Below are 22,024 nucleotides of genomic sequence, written 5' to 3'. Positions count from 1 at the left end.
AGCGGAGTATTTTTGAAGAACTTCGAGGTGTTTGGAAATGAGGTCAAACTGCCTGTCTTGAGTGTTAGATATATCTCCTCAACCTAAACTAAAACTGTGGAGAAAACGGAGAAATAAAATCGTAACAACCTATGCTGATTAAGATCAGATATCAAAACACCGTCACGGTCATGATTTCCTTACAGTATGTTTAAACTTGATGAGTTCACGGTAATGAGTTTGAGAAGTTTTTGTCTCCTTCACTCATTTAATCCTCATCGTCCCATCCATGGGGGTTATAAGGCGTCCACTAAGAAATGTCTCATTCACACACAACAAACAAATTGTTTCAAATTTTAATGATTTAATTTTTTTAACTTTTGGGCAGTAAAACGAGACTGCTCCCTGGAATATTACTGTTTTCTTCAAACATCGACGCGTAAAGTACTTAATGGTATATATTTTCCGTTTCATTGAACCCAGTTCCTCCTCACTTAGCATAGGCGCACGCAGTTCCTGCAACTGAAAAAATAACAAAATGTCAAACAGGTTGAAACTTTAGACATATCTGGAATTGGGTTTTGCGTGTATTTCCCAGGAATAAATGAAAAAGGTAAGGCATAGTCGGCTATAAACAATACAAAATAATTTCTGAGATTTTGCCAGAACTTAATCAGTGAAAAAACAAATAACGATTATAAATACAGTCAGGAGGTGAATTAGCAGAAGTCAATCTAAAAATAACATTTGTGACCTCTCACGCGAAAACGTACACTAAAGGGTATCGGTTTGAACGGCTAAAAACCGTCCGCGTGCCTTTTGCCATCCGTTCAAAATTTGGTTCATTTTTATCTATTTTGAAGGCAAAACTCTGTTTTCTTTTTCTACTGGCCTTTGTTAATCTCAAGTCGAACAGCTACATGGGCGGCAACAAGATGTGAAAAATTGCAAGAGGATTCTTTTTACTTTCATGATAGGTCGGCCAGACACCATCAGCTGGAGGTCGTATCAGAATTCCAGGGCCGCGATCCACAGATGACGAAAGTACAATTCACATTTACATTGGAGTCTTGGAAAATCACCCAGTGACATATGTGCAAGATTAAATAAACAAATTTAATACAAAAATAAATGGGAAAGCTAAATAAAACGGTCGTCAGAGATGGTCATCTTGAATTTTGTGGAGAACTGTATGATAAGAAATCTGGGGCGGATAAAGGATTTTGGAGAAGGGGGTCCCGCCGACCCTATATCCACCAGTATCCCATCCCCTGTATTCCCCCGGTCCCCCGGGGACATCGAACCCCGAAAAAGTTTTTAATTGAGGTCGTCAGAAATGGGATTTCCGGCATTCTGAAGCCAAGTCAGCGTAATTTAGGGAGATCGACCGACCCCCCATCCCCGTACCAACCCCCCTCTAGATCTATCCCAGGTAATCAAAAGGAACATTGTTCCAATAAATGATAGCTCTTGGCCAGAAACTATATTTATATGTGTTACAGGATTTCGGGAGCGGGATGAATTTCAATGGATGAGACAATCTAGTTTTTAGAGAAGACTGATGTTGTGCATGACTTGGAACATTAACAGCGGCCTGGTTACCCTCTTCCTTCCTATCTTTTCTCGCACTAGAACCCTCAGTGGTATCTATCTGCATCACAAAGAGTTGCATGCTAGCGACAAACCTTAGCGTTATTAGTTGTAACTCCATTTGTTCCTTTTCTTCATCTTCAGACTTCGTTTGTGGTTACCAGGGAAACCTGGGAAAGGCGGAAATACTGGAGGGAGTCTGGTAGTAGTTTCAGGTAGCGTGAACGAGGCTTCAGTGACAGGTGCACCGGGCCCTGGAGAGAGAATTGATAAAAAGAAAATAATGACATTTAAAGAAGCTCAGTCACGGTATTTTGTGTCATTTTGGCCATGTAAAATTACCCTTAAATTAAAATAAACCTGAAAATAACGTTTACTAAGATAGAAAATACTAAGGGATACAAATAAACCATAAAAGAACAAAGATGGTTGAGGATGACAAGATAACAAGATGACAACGTGTTTTATTCAAGATGATGAAAATAGAATACAAGAAAAAGTACCTTATTGTTACTTATTTTCGCGGGTACTTAATTTCGCGAAAATGGAACGGGCATATTTCGCGGGACTTAATTTTCGCGATTTGGCCGAAAAAATATTTTAAAAGGAACTAAATTTCGCGAAAGTTGCCAGGACACTGATCTACAATATAATAAATGGATAGATTGACGACTGCACCAAGGATGTCTTACATGAACTGCTGCAAGAAGATGATATTAATTCAGACGAAGAGAGTTCGAACGCCGAAACATAAATAGAGAACACGGACAAGATAACTTTGTAATAAACTGGCGCTAACGTTGATTAAAGAATAATATAGCAGGGTATTAAATTTCGCGTGGTTAATTTTCGCGAGAACTTTTTTTCGCGGGTATTAAATTTCGCGATTTTTTTGAAGATCGCGAAAATCGCGAAAATTAAGTCCCACGAAAATTAGTAACGATAAGGTACATCTTGAAAAGGAAAACCTATGGCGTTTCCCCTAAATAAAAGGATACAACAGAAGATTTACAAGATTGACACGGATTACAAACGACAAATATGAATTTGAAAACAGGACATAGAGAAGGGATCCAGATTTGAACTCAGCAAACACTATTGGAGCTGTTTCAGACTGTTCATGACTTGATTCCTAATAACTTCTATCATCTCATCCCTTCCGGCTATACATTACGTTCTCTTAAGAGTAAATTACGAAGACCCTTATTGAAATCGTAGATAACATGAAATTCTACTCTAAGTGACCCAGGTCTGGTGGGTCGGGGAGGGCGGGGGGGGGGGGTGGGGAATCTGTGTTATCTGTGTGGATCCGTCAATCCACAACTCACAGACATACCCCAAACAAAGTTCCCCCATGTGTTGATAAAAAGAAAGGAAAACACAATTCAGAGGTTCCTCTTTTACTTACTACACGTTGGACAACATTTTCCAGGCTCGTAAACAGGATTGGGGCAGTTCCCAGGGCACTTTACCACCTCACACTTCGTTTCCTTCGCGACACATGTGCACTGAAAACAATCGTTTGGTTGTCTGTTGACCCAAGTCTGACCGTCTTTATAATAAGTGTTTTTGTGATAACAAGCTGAAAGGAAAAAGTATTATCAAGTTGAAAATTACCCTAGTGATAGCCCTCCCCATGGATAAAATACCAACATGAAAGTAAACATAACCAGCTCAGGCTTAACCGTACCTGAGTAGCTGGCAAGACTTAATTTCGCACGATTGCTTTGGTTTCAAATATAGTCTCATTGCTAGCGTTTAACGGAATTTCGCTCCCCGGAAATACATTTGTACTTCAGATGAAAAGGGGGGCGCTCTGTGATAGAAAAACGTTTAGTTCTTAAGGGGTTTCTACTACAAGAGCACAACACGAGAACCTGGCCAGAGATCGAATCTGGACAGCTCGAGCCCGACTCGAGCTTACTACTGAACCATGTGGCCATTGCGCCTCTTCTTTCTCATCAAATGAACTCACCGCATGTTGGACAGCATTTTCCCTGGGGAGCAGGGATGAGCTTCTCGCAGGGAACTTTAGAGAAGACGTCACATTTTGCCTCATTTGGGCAGGTTGTGACGCCTCGATCACATGAACATGCTTTGCAGCCAATGTCATTATAATGAATTGGGTTCTGAGGTATGTAGAAAGAATCTCCATCTTTGTACGTGACATCCTTGACGTTGCACTCTGCTGTAAATAAAATTGATGACATCAAAGGTCAGTACGCTTTTAGCTGACATAACTATTGACAAAACAGTGGTGAAAAAATTTGAACGCTCGGAATAAGCTTAGGCTAGGTTTTTTGTTTTGGCTCTAGTTTGCACGGAATGCACGCACAGCCGTAGCCGGGGCCGCAAAGCCACGAATTGCAGCTGCTGGTGCCCACGCGTTGAGAAAGATACGTGTTTACCCCTTCCATCTGCGCCTCAAAAAATCGCAACCTATGTTTTCTCTAGGCAATTATTTTTATTGTCTCGCAATGGCTAATTCCTTCTACGAGACTAACCGGCAAGCGTGAATCATGGTAGTTGTATTCATCAAAAAGAATATCCAGTCCGGCGACCCATACAATTACTTATTCCGCTCAGGCGCATCTCATAGATGGAATGGGCCATTAATCGGAAACGAAATGAAACCACAAGAGCTAACCTTTCCTCTTTGGCCATTGTAATTGCGTTTTAAGGTTGAAAGTAAAGAGCATGAAACAATAGAGGCTGGCTTTTCCTTTTGAAAGATTTTATCTAGTTTTGCTTTGATTCTATGCAATGATGGTAAAGGATAACTGTTAGTGATTTGTTTCGTAAGATAAGTACATGATATTTCCTTGAACAATATTAATATAGCTATAGGTCGACTTTTGCTTTAATTCTATGAAATGATCGTGAATGATAGCTGTTAGTGATTTGTCTCGTAAGATCCGTACATGGTATTTCCTTGAATTACGTACAGCGGGTTAAATGATACGGTAAAAGCAGGTTTTGACACTGATCAGAAGTTATTCTTCCCTGGAACGTTTCGACTCCTTCAGAGAACAACATCACTGACATATAGAGGGAAAACTATATAGCAAACTTCGCTTATTTGTACTTACAAATGAGTTTATAAACAGCGTTAGTCCAAGACCCTCCTATTCCTGTGAAGCACCTTTTGGGTCGCGATTCCCTGCCGTATCTATAGTAACGCGCATCTTGTTCTCCTCCCCAGCATTCCCCCCAAAACTGCACACCAAACAGAGACAGCCCGCGGGCACGCGCGCGGTCCGCGCACACGTCGATTACTTTTTTAAAGTTATAGCCGTCAATTTTCCATCTGATGAAGTTTTTGGCGCTTTCCAACTGTACTGGCAGCGCTCGAGAAGGAACTTTGTCTTTATAACAGCCGAGATATTTGTAACGAAATCCATTTTCTGCAAGTTAAGAAAGTATTGCTAGTTAGATGCCAACGACTGGATGAAAAGATAAATAAGCGTGGAAATGCAAAAATTTAAGTAAAGACCAATATCTTTAATGCTTAGTTTTCTCTACATAATCTCCACCGGAGTACAAGACTTTTAATAAATTTAATCAATATACAAAATGACATGTTTGGTACTTACCAGAATTAGTTAGAATGTCTTCATCGGCCTGCAGAGTAAACGCACAAAATTTAAAAAAGAGGGTAGTGACCCATGATATAACATAGCATTAGTTCTTCTTTTATGATAAAATTACCTGAATTGCATCAAGTTTTCATTGGCTTAGCCATCATAGTATATGAACCTTATACCATGCTCTAAAAATATGGAAAGCGCGCGCGTAATTTTTCGGGGGCGTTTTTATTTTTATTTTATTATACTTCTTTATATGTTGGGCACGTTTTAATAAAACAATTATTCCACTTGCGCTTGTTGGATATGAGATGATAGCCAACCCGGTGCTAAGTTCCTCATTGGCTATCTATCATCGCATATGGACTGCATCTTAAAAACGCGCTCATGGAATAATTGCTTAGTAGTCTGATTCATGATCCAGACAGTGATATCATGGGGAAACTAAGATCGGAACTATGCTCGGCTGTCTCAGATTCCCAAAATGCTAAGTCCGCGTCGTTTCAGCTATGTTGCTAATTGGCACGACGTAACCTGACTCTGAGATTTTTCAAGAAAACGTCAAAAATATTTCAGCAAAGGCGCACGTAATTTTTCTAGTGACTAAGGTAGTGTCCACACCACGCTGGAGAAATTTGAAAACGCAGCTTTATTTCTACTGTTAGGTCTACCGTTCGCACTAATCCGTCACGGAAACGAAGGCTTCAAACCGGAGGAATTTGAAAACGCAGCGTTATTTCTACTGTTAGGTCTACCGTTCGCACTAATCCGTCACGGAAACGAAGGCTTCAAACCGGAGGAATTTGAAAACGCAGCTTTATTTCTACAGCTAGGCCTAGCGACCACACTAATCCGTCACGAAAACGGAGCTTTTCGAAATCACTCTTCAAACCGGAGGAATTTGAAAACGCCGGCTTTTCGTTTTCCTCGTGCACGGAAACATTTTGAAAATGGAGCTTTTCAGTCGCAAACGATGGCGTCGCGATACTCATGTGCTTTCCCTGACCGAGTTTTCCTCAAACACAGATCCAAAATGATCGGTGATTGTTGCGTTTTGAGATCTTTTGAAATTCCTCCGGTGGGGCTGAAAACATTTAATGCGTTTTCAGAGTGAAACCTGCGTTTTCAAATTCCTCCGGCGCAGTGTGGACGGAAAACATTTGATGCGTTTTTCAGAGTGAAACCTGCGTTTTCAAATTCCTCCGGCGTAGTGTGGACGGGGCGTACCGTAACTATAGTTCACTGGAGACAGAACACTTCCTAAACACAACCTGTAGACTTACTTGAGTTTCCAGAAAGGTCATGCACGCCAATACGAACACCACTGCTTTTTTCATGCAATCCATCGTGGTAATTTTCAATTTGCTGTGATTCTGATGACTAAAAAAAAAAAAGAGTTCAAAGAAGAATTAAAAGAATGTGGTTCACTCGAAAGGCAGGCTCTGTCTTGTAAGAAACAGAATCTAAAAGCAAAGAAATGGACGAATGAATTGCTAATTATAATAACTAATAAAAAGAACAGTACTGTAGTTCTTTGGAAAACTGTTCTAACTTTGAGTCGCCTTTCCCACTTAAATTAGCCTTGATTCAGACCAGGAGCCACAATCGGGGACTAAGTACAGATTCGCAGTTGACAATGGGTTACTTTATTCTGGAGTATCAGCCGGGCTGGTGTACATGGTTAAGGACTTTGTTTTAGTCAGGTATATTGATACAATTCAGTATTGAACACTCCTCATGATTCAGCCGCGTCAGATCTGTGGTTGCGGCCTTGCCAGGGTTGTTTTACAACAGTGCGACTCTCCTTGCCCACTGTCAGCCGTATTGCCTGACAACAAGCTCTCACTGGAACTTGTGATAGACTAGCAGCCGATCCAACGGGGAGAGAGGGGACGGAGGAGGGGAGCATAACAATAGGATGCCTCTAGTCGCTTCATGCTACGGCCAGAATCACACACCGGTACTGATCAGGATGAATTATCAGATTGCCCCGTCGACAGGATATTTTTAACCTTTTCACTCGCTATCAACCGATTCGTATTTATAAAATCATTTACCCTCAGCCGTTGTAGAGAATTAATCATCCTTTTACCATTGGGTTTCCAGCTGCTTCCTCACAGTCAATATCTTTTGTTTATTTAGTAAATCTAATGTTACGCACATTCTTCTTAAACAAACATTCACTGTATTGTCTTTTGATATCTATTGAAATTGAATTTTTTTAAGATAAATAATTTTCTACATCTTTGGAAAACGTAAAACTTCATTGTTACTCATTCGATGAGAAAGCAATGGTTTTTCTACAAAAGCTAACATAGGAACAGTACTCGCTCTGTACTGATTTATAAACCCTGTAATTTTACTGTTCACAATTTAAATATTCTTGGTGTTGGTGACGGAAAATAAGCATTAACTATCTTTTTTGACCTGTTTTCGAATGCTCAAGACGGCTGAGTTGTATTAGAAAGACGACAACAAATCTGATAAAATAGTGTTTCGAAAAAAAATATGCTCATCTAATTATCCTCATTTTCTTGACTTTTTTAGTTACGCTTGAGGAAACAGGAATTGGCCTTCTTATAAAACCATTACATCTGAACAGGTTTCGACAACTGTCTGTTCTAACGTTAGATATCATTTGTATTTTGGACATTGAGTGACCAATTATTAACAACGATTGCCAACTTACCTCAGATTTGTCCTTCGGAGCGGCGTTCTTCAACGGCCGCTCACTCAAACTGTACTCGTGGTTTGAGAGCGGAGAGTTCTATCTTGATACAGTAGCCGAGATACCACATGCACTTAGTTAAGCATGTTTAATAGTCAACAAGAGACTTTTGGTTTGTGTTTACTTTAAAGCAATTTTTGATACAACAAAGCGCCTCCTTTGCCAACAATATCCCATCGATAAAATTAGTGTGATCTAATTTTGAATAATCTGAACGGGACGCGGTCCTTTTACCGAAATTATATTGAGACAGAATCGCAACTTAGATTGAATTAGTGGGGCTAAATTGCCGGTGAAGGAAGGTTATTCAAGATATTGTTTAAGAGTTTAATTAAAATAGGTAGTTGACATTGAGTCAATCACTTAGTAAGGATTGATTTAAAGGTATGACGTCAGGTGTAAGGAAAAAGAAAGCTTTTGTTTTTAGCAGCAGTACTTGAAGTAAATCTACGCACGAAAGCTTAAAATCCTTCCATTTTAAATTTGTTCTTAATATCGTCAGCACTTCGGATTGCATTTGTTTTAGCTATGGAATGACGTTAAGTCCTCTTTTTGTGTAAATGAATCAAATTTAATAATAAAATCATTCTTCCGATCTATTGTTAAGTGTGAAAAAAGTATCTAATTGCCTCGTTTCCGGAGACTTTCATCACGGGTTAATCGACGAAATATTTTTTTTCCTATGGAAGCCAATTTATTTCCTCCTTAATCGATTTACCTAACAAAATTTTCTTGCCTGGTCTTTCTTTCCTACGTAGGTTTTGAAGATTTAGTTCTACAATTGTAAACAAAGCTGACTTTGACAATACAAATATATCAAATTCGTTTTCAATTGTTTGGAGTAAAGAATGGAAAATAAACTGCTAGATATTTCACTGCCTTAAACCAACAGAAAACCGAGATGAAAGGTTTATAGATTCAGTTTCTCCATCAAGGAGGGTTGAATCAGAATGCTTTTCAAACGTTTACCGCGAATTTAACTGCTAATATTGAAACGTCTTCTTTACCAGATCAGAAAAAGATTACATAGTTGAAAAATTAATGCGAAGTATTACCAGACTGAGGAGTATAATTGTCGTATAAAGTTACATTGTTTTTACATAGAAACTGAAATGAAACGTACGTAACTGTCCGCTGGCGTGTTGTTTTACAAAGTGTTCTTGGCTATTTTACCGTTGGTTTATTTTTCTAGTACATTTGCGGCAAAATACGCCAGAAATGTACAAATAGCATGCAATTGATATCAGCTCAAAGATGAAAATTTTCTTTTTACAATGGATGACAGTGGCTATGTTTGTACAGTGCAAAAATCATTCAAAGGAAGTAAGCAGTCCTAACATTTGACTGTCACCGGCTTATGCGTGTGCGCGATTTTAAAAGACCGAATTAAGCTTCATTATTACCTACAAAAGCAGATTTTCCCAAGTTATCTGTCGAGTGAACTACATAGCAAGGCGAACTTGTAAAGAAGGCGAGAGGTGAACGATCTAGACGAACGCGGCATTCCACAGAAGTCATTTCTTAATCAATTGAAACTTAAGATTCTCACTGTGATTTAAGAAATGGTAACCGTCCAGCGTGCAACCATCGAGTTATGGATGCACGCGGGATGTTGCCAAGCACGAAAGAAGCATAAGAATGGGGAGACTCTAGCTTCTTTTTCTTTTTCTTGCCTTCTAGCTTCTTCTTCAGACGAGCTTCCCTGCTTTGCCCAAGTTCGTCCTAAATGTCCTAAATTGAGCCAATGAGTCCCAGGTTATCCTGGCTCTTGAAAGGCACAGTGGTCTAGTTGATGGTTGAATCCCGGATCGAGAGATTCAGATTTGAGAATTGCTCGGGCTGCCTCAGAGAGGTACTATCACTGTAAAGTATCTTATCTGGGAACACAACACTGACAATAATCGATCCCCAGTCGCCCAGAGCTCAAACTGAGATAGCTGGAACCCAGTGATCCCACAAAAATGAAGTCAAATCCAAACGAGTGATTTGTCATTGAGCACATGTCCAAAACGGAGGGATTCGCGTGATACACATTAAAGGAGCTACGCCACGACTTGAGCATCTTGACAAGATTAGCCAAATTTTTTTAAGTTCGTCGTTTCCAACCGTGTCAATATATCTCCACCATCTTTAACCATCCTTGTTTCGAATTCTTTATGGGTTATTATGATCTCCATAGTGCCATTCTATCTTATAGTAAACTATTATGTTCAGTTTTCCTTCAATTTAAAGGTAATTTTGTACTTGGCCAAAATAACTCAAAATATCGTGACTGAGCTCCTTAAGATCAATCAACCGAGAGTAAACTGACTCAGTTTTCAATTGAAGGTTTATATTCTGTCGCATTAAGTGCATTTTAATTTTAATTTACAGATGTAGAACTTCATCACTATTTATTTGATTCCCATCCAATGCATTTAAACAATTGATGTTGCACAAAGCCACTGTCCATCTCATTCTGAAAATAGAATTAACAAGAAATTAAAATTAAACCTTGATATGCCATATAAGACTGATTTATGTGAAAGATAAAAAGAAAAGCAATAAAAAATAATACACAGAATAAGAGAATAAGAATTTTTTTTATCTTGAAGTGATTTTCTTTATTTCTCTATTCATGCCTTAAGTTGATTCAAATAACCCTTAGCAGGTTATATAAGTGGGGAAATTAAGATTTGTGATTTTCTCGGACGCAGTGAAGATTGTTTTTGCGCCCCCTGTTGTGTTTTGGTATATCGTTTTCATGTACCACGGCAAAATAACTTTGCAAAAGAAATTGTAAGGATTAAAAAAAAAAATTCCTGCCCCGAGGGGACAAATTTCAAGAAAATTAATATGCCTAATACGGCTGCCATGACGTGATGTGAAAGCGTTTTATTGGGTTCCAACCTGACTGACAGCTTCCCGGCATTCTCGTGCAGTTTGCAGTGCCGTCTTTTCTGCACGTGCATGTTACACACTCGTCTCCAGAAACCTTTTGCCATTGATCTCCGGGGGACAAGTGCTCTCCGTTGTGGAAGCAGGCTTGAAAGAAAAAGAAAAACGTTTAATAAAGAGTTAAACAGAATAATTCCCAGGTAAATTTACACTGAGCTTCGTAGTATCGTACTATTTTTAAAAATTCTCGATTATCTTCTTGTAAATCACGCACATCTCGTTACTAAGGAACCTCGCTGATGAATGAGTTGCCAGTAATCGGATAACCGCGTTTGCGCGAAGAACTCTGGGATCGTCAGGTTGCAAACATTGCTAGTCGCTAGAAGGAAATGTATGGCGAAAAGTTGTTTTGAGGTACAAGAAAACGATTTTTGAGAGAGATCAACGCTTTTTCGCCGTCGTTTTTATCGCGAATGGATTTGGGCAATGTTGGTATGTGGAATAAGTAAGTTTTTGTTTGAATAACCGTGAAATATGTGACAAAATCTACCGATAAACTCCCGTTGCTTGCGTGAGGTTTATTGTGAAATTTACATCTCGTAATGGTCTGAAAATATTACAAAATTAATTAGGTATAAATCGAGAGGAAATAACCCTGTAAAGCCTTTTAAGTTGTGTAGAGGTTACTTCTGACTTATTTGAAAGCTCAGTCATACAAATAATACTGGAAATAAGCCCGGTGGTGATCATTGTACTGTCTGGGGTTGATTTAATGACAAATGAGTCCGCGCGACTCATGCTGTGTGGCTACTGTGTTGCTCAAAGCCTTTGTTTTGCTTTTACAAGCACGTATTTCAGCGATTCTCCTTTTATATAACAGATCAAGGGTGGCTCCTTGAAAATATCTCTGAGTATTTGTATTTAAAAGTGCCATTTGTGCGTGATTATGCTTTCCAAAGTTTGGTATTGACGGTTGAGTCAAATTGCCCGACACAAAGGGTAGTAGTTCCTTCTACAATTTTCGATTTCTGTTTTAGAGCTTCTTTTCTGTCTTTATATTTAACTTCTCGGAGGGTCTTTTCTACCATTTGCTCCGCGTAGCCTCTGGAGATCAGGCGTGTCAGTTGAAATTTTCAATATTCTCTTCAATGTATTTTACAATAAACCTCACGCAAGCAAAAGGGAGTTTATCAGTAAGTTTTATCACTTATTTCACGGTTATTCAAACAAAAACTTACATTTTTCCATGTATCCACATTGCCAAAATCCATTCGTGATAAAACAGCGGCGAAAAAGCGTTGATCTCTTCCCAAAACCGTGTTTTTGGGCGTCGAAACAACTTTTCGCCATACATTTCCTTCTAGCGACTTGCAATGTTTGCCCCCAGACGATCCCAGAGTATTTTGCGCAAACACGGGTATCCGATTACTGGCAACTCATTCATTACCGCAGCGTAGCTTCTAGCTGAAGCCGAACCTTGAAGCGGTCTTCCCAAACTCATTAATAATTCATCGAGTTCAAACAAATGAAATCATGACCGTGAAGGTGTTGGAATCACAAGCATAGATTTTTACGATTTTATTTCTCCGTTTTCTCCTTAGTTTTAGTTTCAATTGAGAAAATCAGTATCAAACACTCGAGACAATGTTTGGCCAATTTCCAAACACCTCAAAGTCTGTCAAAAATACTCCGCTGTGCATCGTATTTTCAACTGTCCTCTTGGAGTTTAGATATGTGGTCAAACTCGATCTTTTGTGTTTGATATATTACTTCTTAGCCCTGCTGCGTGACCTCTTATAATTCTAATAAGGCGTAACTCAGCCTTAGGAAGGACTCCGCTTACGTACCACACTCTGGGCAACATTGTCCAGGGATTTTGATGGATCTTTCGCAGGCTACCTTCTGGATATCACAGTCAAAGATTTTATGGCAGCTGTGTTTCCCTGCTTCGCACTTGCACTGCTGGCAGATGATGGTGGCCTTATCAGCGGATTCCTGCAAGACCTCGGCACTTTCACCATCTTTGTATAGCAGGCCATTTATTTTACAACCGGGAGATTGCGGATTGGGCTCAAGTTTAACTGAAAATATAGAAAATAACAATATTAAAAAATAGCACATTAAGTTTTGTTTGATTTTGTTTAATATTATTTATATTTCGTTATACTACTGTTTTTACATGACGATCTGGTATCCATTTATTTTAGGAAGTTAACCTTTCAATACAGTGTTATACCTCGATATAACGAAGGGCCAAGGGACTGGCAAAATATGTCCGCTATTGGGAGGTTTTGTTACTTTTATAGGGACGAAGAATATCGTTTGTTATACCAAGGAATTCGTTATATACAGGTTTGTTCAATCGAGGTTCTACTGTACATATGCATCCCATTTCACTCCTCCAGGCATACAAGCATTACACTAGATATTGGGGCGCTTCATCGAAAATATAATTAGTCAATGAATCCAATTTTAAAGTAAGTGTTCTCAATTGAACCGAGAGCTCGTTGCAGCCCCTTCGAGGCATGTCTCGGGCATTTATCATAAAAGGTTCTTAGAAGTAAGCTCAATACCGGCCCTAAGTGATTTCTGATGTCCTCATTCATAAAACAATACCCAGTTCCGTATTCGTTAAAATCATCTGTTAATATACAGAATATTTCACTTGTCCAGACCAGCTGCAGAAAAGGAAACCTCCTACTCAGGCGCTCTTTGTGGTCGTCACGAAATGTTCAAGGAGAAGAATGCGTGACGAGCACAGGTGAAGAGTACCTGTATGAACCTACAGCTATCTGTATTTTCCTCAAAGGAGCTACGTCATAGTTTGCACATCTTGAAAAGTTTGGCAGTAAATTTTTCAAGTTCCTCGTTATTAATCCGTGTTGATCATGTCCATCCTTAACCAACCTTGTTCCTTTATGGTTTATTATTATCCCTTTGGTGTTTTTCTATCTTAGTAAACTATTATTTTCAGGTTTCGTTCAGTTTAAAGGCAATTTTGCTGGCGGCAAAAATAACTCAAATGCCACGACTGAGCTCCCTCAAGCATTTATGTTGACATACCACAGGCAGGGCAACACTGCTCATGGGAACGCTTCTCATAACGCGCACAGCTTGGGTCGTCAAGTGTACAGTGGAAGATGTGATGACATCCGTCCACTTGGCCTTCTTTGCATCTACACTGTTGGCAGGAGGCATTCTTTTGATCGTAGGACATGTGCAACACTTCCATGCTGGCTCCGTCCTTGTAGTTCCGTCCTCCTACCTTACAACTTGGAGGAGCGGGCTTGGGTAACACTACAAAGCAATGAGCAGAAATAATAGCTGAAGAGTCAAAGAGATAATAACTTAAATTTTGATATCATATTATGAAAAAATAATGAGACCTTTTTCTAATTGGCAAGAATGTGAGCCTGAAATAACATCGGAGAATGGCATTTGCAGACTGTACGTAGACTACATTTTGGTCTAAATATCGCTCAGGTTAGCCTGAATAGCGTTCAGGTTAGCTTGAATGTCGTTCAGGTTATCCTGAATAGCACTCAGGTTAGCCTGTTGACGGTTCAATCTGCTTTCCATTATGGAAATGGGAAAATGATACTGCGGGCTAAGATTCTGCGGTCCGCAGTCTGCAAATGTCATCAGGCATGCACCCAAACTGCATTGTAACTACTACCTCTTACTACATTTCACCAAGATTTAAATTTTTTTGGATGTGCTTCTCACTGTGGTCTTAGTCTCACTGCTAAAAATTCCACCAACTAGCCAACGCGGAATCGTCCCCCATTCTAACGCTCTGTGTGACCAAGGATTTCGTTTGCCTATTTAAGACGTTTAATCAAGTTTTTTTCGACCTCAATTTGCCAAGTACGCTCAAGCATTCAAATTATAAATTTGCACCCTTCCTCTTCCCCTCGGCAACGTTTTCGCCTCTTTTTCGCTGTCCTTCGACTTTGCCTAAGCTAAATTTTGCCTCTCATATCTTCATTCCGCCAAAGCAGTGAGTGTCTATTTTGCTGAAGTGAGAATGCTTTACTACTTTCATACGTTCTTTTGCTGACTTCGCTTAGGTCTGCGAGTAACTTCTAATGTATTCTACGACCGAAGGGCAGTAGAGCGTTATTTTGATGGTTTAAAACAAAAACATTTTAACGAAATTATTTTTATAGCTAACTTATTCTATCAGCCACGTACCGCGGGCGCACGTTGGGCAGCACTGGCCCGCAGATTTAATGAAGTTTGTACATCCTGGTTTGTTTAGCTCGCAGTAGTAGATTCTGTGACATTTGTCCAGTTTTCCATCCATGCACGTGCACTGGTGGCATTCTGCAAGCTGTTTACCGCCATAGTCCTGTAGAATCTCCATACTTTGACCTTGATTGTAAGTTTTGTCCTTCACTTTACATTTAGGCGCGTCAATGGGGACATCTGAGTTAAATAATTATGGCATTGCACGACTCAGTTGTTAATAGATTCCAATTAATGAGTTATTATCCTTACCAACTGAAAAGACAAGTTGATTAATAGGAAACTTAAGCAAACCAAGACGGTGATCGTAGATAACGTAAAAATGTTGTAAGAACATCAATGACACACTCGCAGTAATGGTTCGTGAGCCACTGTTTTGTTCTTAACAGATTTTGACGTCATCTGCAATTTGTTACTGAACAGACGCATGGCAACGCAGAAACTATTTGTTAAATAGAAAACGATAAGAGAACCAATCAGATTCACGGATTTTCAATTGAACACAACTGAGTGGCTACTACAGTAACACTGGTTAACACGTGCACACTACACCAAAAACATTGATCTACAGTTAATGATAACATGTTCCTATGAAATCATGGATAATAAATTAGAATCCCCTCCCCTCCCCTCCCCGCCACCATACCTCGTTGACATTCTGGACAGCATTGGTCTGGCTTTTTGACGTAACTGTCACAACTTGAATCGTTGAGAACACAATGGAAAATGTGGTGACAGTCTAGTTTTCCCTCTTTGCACGTGCACTGTTCACATTCACCGCTGGCCAGATCTCCTCTGTACACCTCCATGCTGTCACCATCATCGTATGTCTGGCCTTCGACATTACAAACCGAGGACGGAGCTTTGATTTGGACTGGCTTCACTAGGAAAATAAATGTTACAAATTGGACTCAGCTAAATACATTTACTGACCACAGGTAACACTGGCTAATTACTGCGAGCTTCGAACTGTGGTTAACGAAGTGCACTGCGCGAGGTCCGTATTGGGGAAATGTTGGTCGAGTTATTTACTTATTTATTTTTTTTTATGGAGCTCGCTTCCAGCTCTGACCATAAACTTGAAAAAATAACCACCAGTATTCCACAATACAGACCGAACAAGCTAGTTCAATAAAGTATTTATCATACTGGCTCTTTTAAAATTCTCCTCCTGAACCAAGGCATCTCGGTTAGCGCGCGTTCTGAAGTTGAGCATATATTTGCATTTTTAAGGCCACCTTTTTGAAATTTGAACTAAATTAGCCCTTAGACATAAAAGGAAATAAATCTCTTTATATATGCAGTGTTTTGGAAGAGCAGCTTTTGGAAACTACTGCTGAGCGGGTCCAACGAAGCGGTCCGTATTACAAAATTCAGACCCCTCAGCGAGCCAATTAGAGTCCTCCTTTACCTTGTAGACCACTTTGCCATAACTGAGCCTTATTGCCAGATATAATTAAATGCCCCAGTCTATTTACCTTTGATGCGATAAACATAATTTGTGTATGCCTTTCCCACGCCATTGATGCAATTCCTCGACTTGCCCTCCTTGTTATAATATTTCTCAGGATCTTTCCCAGACCAACACTCTCCGTAATATTGCATTCCAAACATGGTGTAGCCCTGCCGGAAGGCCTCCTCAGCGCAGAGTTGAATGACGTAGCTCATATTACCCTCCCAATAAACCCAAATGTTTTTGCCCCCCAAGTTCTGTTTTTTTCTGAAGTTTTTTACGAGCTTGTCTAATAATCTGTTCGTCTTCTTGTCTTTAAAACAACCGACGGGCTCATAGTCAATTTCAACTGAAAGATGAAGAAGAAAAAACAATAATTGAAAATTATTTTCCACAGGCGCCACAAGTCCTCTGATGATGGGTCAGTCTTTTAAAAATCTTTTCAGAATCATCCTCAAATTTTGCAGCTCTCCCTCGAAGGTTTTTAGCCAGAATGTTGATCTGTGCTGTTTTGTTTGTTTTTTTTTTTTCCTTATGGGCAAATTGCAACCACGTTGTGAATTTATCGCAACAGCTTAGCAGCTTTAGTTTATTTATATGCTTGATTCAGTTTCACTCATTCCAAACAACATCTGCAGGTTTCTCTGAGGTTATTAAAATGACACCATTCACTCCTCACTCATATCCCAAAAAGTGCAAAACTTACAACCAGATTTAAGTAGTAGTGCGAGAGTTGCAAGTGCGTAATTAGGAGCCTTTCTGACAAAACATCGAAGAGAGTAACTTTTTTAGAGAAGTGGTGTCGCCCCATGTGGCCCCGACTCAGGGCATCTTAGCCGGGTTTAATTTAGAAACGTAACATCGCCCCTCAGGAAGTAGCCTCAGCTCTAACGATTTTTATTATCAGACGACCTAACGTTCAATAACTTGCACGATATTATATGAACGACCTGTCAGCATTATTATTATTGCGTTGTTCAACGTTCCCAGGAGAGAAACGGGAACCAAAAAACGAAATTGCCAGTCCAAGAGATCGAATTGCACCGCTGGCCGGCACCGTTTGAGTTTCCATGACTCGCGTGTGAATCACGGAAATTATTGAAATCCTTCTCGATGGTCGCTCTAATATAATATTAAGATCATTCTCATCTAGGTGCAATTAACTAGTTAAAGTATTCTCAACAAACTCCCATGCGTAGCTTTTCTTACCCGGAAGGTCTCGGACGCTTAAAACCTTCTCTTCTTCAGCCTCCTGAAAAATACAAATGAAGCAAATTTTGAATCTGAATTCACTAATCCACTTCATGCATTATTACATCTACTTAAAGCGTTGGATTAGAACGCTCGCACCACTTTGTCATCCAATCAGAAGTCAATCAGAAGTCAACCAGAACCAATCGTCCCGGTCTCGCAATCCCGCGCTTTTGCCGGTTAGGCGTGTGTGTTTCGAGAGTCTTGATTGGTTAACTGGATTGTCTGTGCTCTTTTTGATTGGCCAGAGTGATCACTTTGGCTATGGTTTTACATTACTCGAACGAAAACCGCTCTAATAATCTCTAATAATATTAAAGGTAAGGAAATCAATTCCAGAGCCTAGCTAGCTCAAACCATTGGAGCTTATTCCCAGTTTCCATAGCAGTGCTTAAGCGTACGAGTAGCTATTAGCTATGGTAGAAAGGCTAGTCCATTGTCGCATTCCTTAACCAAATCCAACACTGTTTGTTTGTTTGTGTTTTTTTGGTTTTTTTTTTGGCTGAACTTTCCCTCAACTGTTCTCCAGTGTACAATCCATTTTGTTCCTCGCGGTTAAAAGAGCCACTGTGAGGGTAAACTGTCTCACTCAAGAGCACAACAAAATGAAGGTAAACGGTAGGGTTAAAAGTAAATAAATGTAAATGAGGTTTCTTCTTATCAACATGATGTTGAGTAATACTTTCGTAGCTTCGGGAAACAGATTTTCACAATAATGATTCTTGCCTAGGCTTTCAAGTTAAGCACATTCAAACCCATCAGCCATAAGGAAACCGCGCTTTCACGACACGGATATCACACCGCTCAAATTGATCATAAATGTCACTTACCACTGTGTCGTGCTTTTCTCCCTCAGCTGCTAAAACCACCAAGCAAATCACCAAGAAGGCCTGAAGAAATGCCCTGGATTCCATACCTTTAGAAAACCACATGGCATTTCAGCAATATTAACCAGAACGTATATCTAACTTTTAAATAACTGGCATGTTGGCTGCCAGCCTTTGTTTAATTTTGGAACGGCACCGACTCGGAAAATGGTGTCGATTAGATCAGACCATTGGCCGTACAGCAGCTGTGTTTTGTTAGGGTCAAGTTAATAACCCCAAGCAGTGTGTGGGGTTGGGGTGTGGTGGTTATGGTGCGATATAACCTATAAGAAGAACAGTTCTTCTCGTGCTAAGTATCTACGAGATTCGTCCTCAAATTTATTTTCTTGCAAATGTAGCTGGTATAATTGTCATGTGAAAAAAACCATGGCTTCTCAGGTGTTTCATGGAAGTACGAGTGTGTGGCAATCGCTGGCGAGGATCTCTGGCGCCTGAAAATTGAAGTTAATGGCATCACAGTTCACGCGTGCACATCGAATTCACACCGGTTAACGACTTGTAACCCACCCATCTTTTTCTCCTTATACCCGCCCCACTATTTCAAGGAATAGCATTTAGCTGCACAACTGCACGAGGTTCATTTTCAATAAACCCAACCCGAGAACGAATCTGTTATATATAGGAACCTAACCGTCTTTGTTTCCTTACCCCACAACACTGGCTGGAGGAATTTCGTCAGATGCTCTCCCTCGTCTTTCTCGTTTACGGCACAGTTGTACTATTATGAGACTTACATCAGAATTGAGATTTTGCCTGATCACTGCCACTGAATATTAACTATTCAGTAAGAGAGTGTGTTGCGGGGGTCTAAACAAAACATCTTTTGACAAATTATCCCAAATATCCAACAATAGTACTTAAAATTCTAAACTTCGATGCATTAAATACACATACCTCGATGCCTCCTAGAATATCATAAGCATCAATAAATTAAACCTGACCCCTTTCGAAGATGGTGATCTATACAATGATCAAAACGTTTTACCAGTAAAATAACTGCTTTATGCGCAGCTGGTTAATTTTTTCTTTTGCCAACCTTTTTTCTGTCAATTTTCGATGAAGCTGTTGTGCAGAAAGGAAAAGAAACGCTCTTAGAAACAGATATTTCGAAAGAAACTGCCTTCGATCTTTAATAAACTGTGTTATTTTAAAAAAAATAATAATCACGCCAAAGGAAAAGGATAAGAAGTACCTGATAAAATCACAAATACACTGGTGACTTATTAGTTTTCTGGCTTAGCCATAAAAAGTGAACCGTTCTACTTTGGTAAATCAACTTGTAATTTTCGCAATTGGTTTTCTTAGCGCGAACATTTTAATAAACACCACCATGATAATTGTGACATTTTCTGATATTACATGCTTTTGTAAGCAGCATTGCTTGAAGAAGCAAAAGGGAGACAAAGTCCGATGAATAATAAGAAAAGCGCTAGCAAGTGAGCAAATAAGATTTTATCGCAAAGGATCAATGAAAAAAGTTCCGTCCGAACGCCTAATAGTGTTAAAAGTTACAGTTTTTCGTAATAATTATTAAGATTTGCTGCATGAATATGTGATGAGGAGCAAACTCATTTTCTACGGGCTGAAATATTTTATCTCACTTACCGATTTTCAAGGTTCTGTCGGCAGCGGAGTGTTGAGGTTTTCGTCAAGTTCGCGAAAAGGTGAACGCCTCAGGAGAAGAAAATCAAGTGTGACGGATCACGCCTGAGGGAGCCAGCCTTTGGTAAAGAGATTAGTGCACTTTAAATTGTATGACAAGCACGTTCAAAACTCGGAGTCGCAGGAAATTTGAATTTTAAGACAAAATCATTTTTCTGTCACACCAAACAAGCACCATCCTCTCGAAGGCAAATATTAAAACACTTGTTTTTTAAAACAAATATCATATCATAACATGTTAAATTTACCAGAGCTAACGGAAAATTGGATGCTTAAAAAATCGCATTAAGATTGTAAAGGAAGGTTCAGCAATTTATTTAGCTTTAATGCCACGATGTTTTTTAACAGAAATGTAAAGGGTTTAAATTTTGGTTTAATGTGTTACTTGGAAAACAGTGATGAATTTGAAGAGTACTTTGAGTGGGCACTAATTATTTATCTAAGGAGAATAAAGAAGGAAAACAAATTAAACGAATTCCGGCTAGATTCAATTAGAGGAAAAATTATTCAACTAACAACTTTGGACTTCGCCGCTCGATTCGAAATTATTGTTAACCTTAATCTAACTCTATGTTTGCGGCTAAGTTAGTTTTGATCTTCAATTTTTTGGGAGGATTATCTCATGTTTAAATCCAATCGTTAACAGCAGCAATAATTGGGATATCGGAAGTAAATAATAAATATTATTTAACGTAAATAGAAACGGGTAAACAAAGTAGGAAATTGGTTTGCCTTTTGACAGAAAATGATGGTTTGAACGGAAGGGATCCTAACTCAAATGTAACTGAAAACTTGACTTGACAGGAAGCTAACTAGATGCACTTAAAATCTAGAGCAAGTTATCAATTGCATTCTTTTCCAAATGATAAGATTTCTTGACCCTTTTTCAGAAGCTTGAATTGTCTTATGTTGACTTCGAAATAAAACTCCTTACACACCAAAACCAAACTCTAATCAAAAGAGCAGTTGAAATAAGTCCTTTCTCAACAAGGCAAATCAGGGCGCAAATAGATTCTCCTTTTTCAGCTCGGTTACTTTTCAGCCTGGTTACTTACCTTCAATTGTTTCTTTAAATTTTGCTATTTGATTACTTATTGCAGAAATTTCAGAGACCGCATAGCCAATTGTAATTTACAGAATTTGTGTTTTAGCCTCTCAGCGCAAAATTGAAAGAGCTGACCGGCCGTATTTTGAACCTAAGGTTGGTGGAAATATAGACAAATTCCAAGCCGGGTTAAAATTAACATGACTTATTTTAACAGCTGCACGGAAACGTGGAAAATGAAAAGTATACACAAGTGGTGTATTCTGGTTACAGTGACATTGTCCTAACGATGTGCCTAAAATACTTTGTTTTTAAACATGCTTAGCCTACTGGTTCAATAATAAATGTACCAAATTTGGAATATATCGAACGCCAAATTGTCCCGGTTCGATGTGGGAACGAAATGTCACTCTCAATCAACTATTATAAAATTCTCGAATTTGATTGGAGAGCAGCAAGCCCGATTTGAGTATAAAAACAGTTTACCGCGCGCTGGAGAACAGTCCGGTTGCAATCAGATGGCCTCGGATGGGTTCATTTTCTCATGCGTCTCAAATGTTTTCCCAAGTTTCGTTCACCAAAATAAAAATGAAACTTCTTGTCGCTCTGCCTTTTTAGTATTAGTTCACGATTATTGCTAGTAGGACTTGGTGTCGTCTAATTGTATTTGTTATTATTCTGATAAATTAAATCAACGCAAGCTACACGCTTTTGCGTCGC

General features: G+C 39.3%; 2 protein-coding genes across 4 annotated transcripts; both read right to left on the bottom strand.

The window, feature by feature from the left end:
- Window positions 1-319: 319 nt before the first annotated feature.
- Window positions 320-10,114, bottom strand: LOC110049961 (uncharacterized). 2 transcript variants are annotated; one of them, XM_089285505.1, is made up of 8 exons: window positions 7,843-10,114; window positions 6,437-6,533; window positions 5,163-5,190; window positions 4,659-4,973; window positions 3,545-3,757; window positions 2,978-3,151; window positions 1,665-1,823; window positions 320-501 (listed from the first exon to the last, which is right to left on the bottom strand). In XM_089285505.1, exons 2-7 carry the CDS (start codon window positions 6,497-6,499, stop codon window positions 1,675-1,677), a joined length of 942 nt encoding a protein of 313 aa, XP_089141631.1. In that variant the 5' UTR covers window positions 6,500-6,533; window positions 7,843-10,114; the 3' UTR covers window positions 320-501; window positions 1,665-1,674. The 2 variants fall into 2 exon arrangements, with proteins under 2 accessions (XP_089141631.1, XP_089141632.1); XM_089285506.1 differs by lacking the exon at window positions 7,843-10,114 and adding an exon at window positions 7,112-7,239.
- Window positions 10,115-10,196: 82 nt separating this feature from the next.
- On the bottom strand, window positions 10,197-20,359 carry LOC110050022 (kielin/chordin-like protein). Of its 2 annotated transcripts, XM_089285504.1 has the most exons (11): window positions 20,203-20,359; window positions 19,492-19,557; window positions 18,541-18,626; window positions 17,669-17,711; window positions 16,485-16,808; window positions 15,653-15,889; window positions 14,953-15,186; window positions 13,822-14,055; window positions 12,606-12,839; window positions 10,771-10,905; window positions 10,197-10,339 (listed from the first exon to the last, which is right to left on the bottom strand). In XM_089285504.1, exons 3-11 carry the CDS (start codon window positions 18,622-18,624, stop codon window positions 10,335-10,337), a joined length of 1,530 nt encoding a protein of 509 aa, XP_089141630.1. In that variant the 5' UTR covers window positions 18,625-18,626; window positions 19,492-19,557; window positions 20,203-20,359; the 3' UTR covers window positions 10,197-10,334. The 2 variants fall into 2 exon arrangements, with proteins under 2 accessions (XP_089141630.1, XP_089141629.1); XM_089285503.1 differs by lacking the exon at window positions 19,492-19,557.
- Between the last annotated feature and the right edge of the window lie 1,665 nt (window positions 20,360-22,024).

Source organism: Orbicella faveolata, unplaced genomic scaffold, assembly GCF_042242905.1.
Source record: "Orbicella faveolata isolate gen_17 unplaced genomic scaffold, um_ofav_v1 contig_13, whole genome shotgun sequence".
Classification (NCBI taxonomy): domain Eukaryota; kingdom Metazoa; phylum Cnidaria; class Anthozoa; order Scleractinia; family Merulinidae; genus Orbicella; species Orbicella faveolata.
This window is presented reverse-complemented; position numbering and strand designations above follow the sequence as displayed.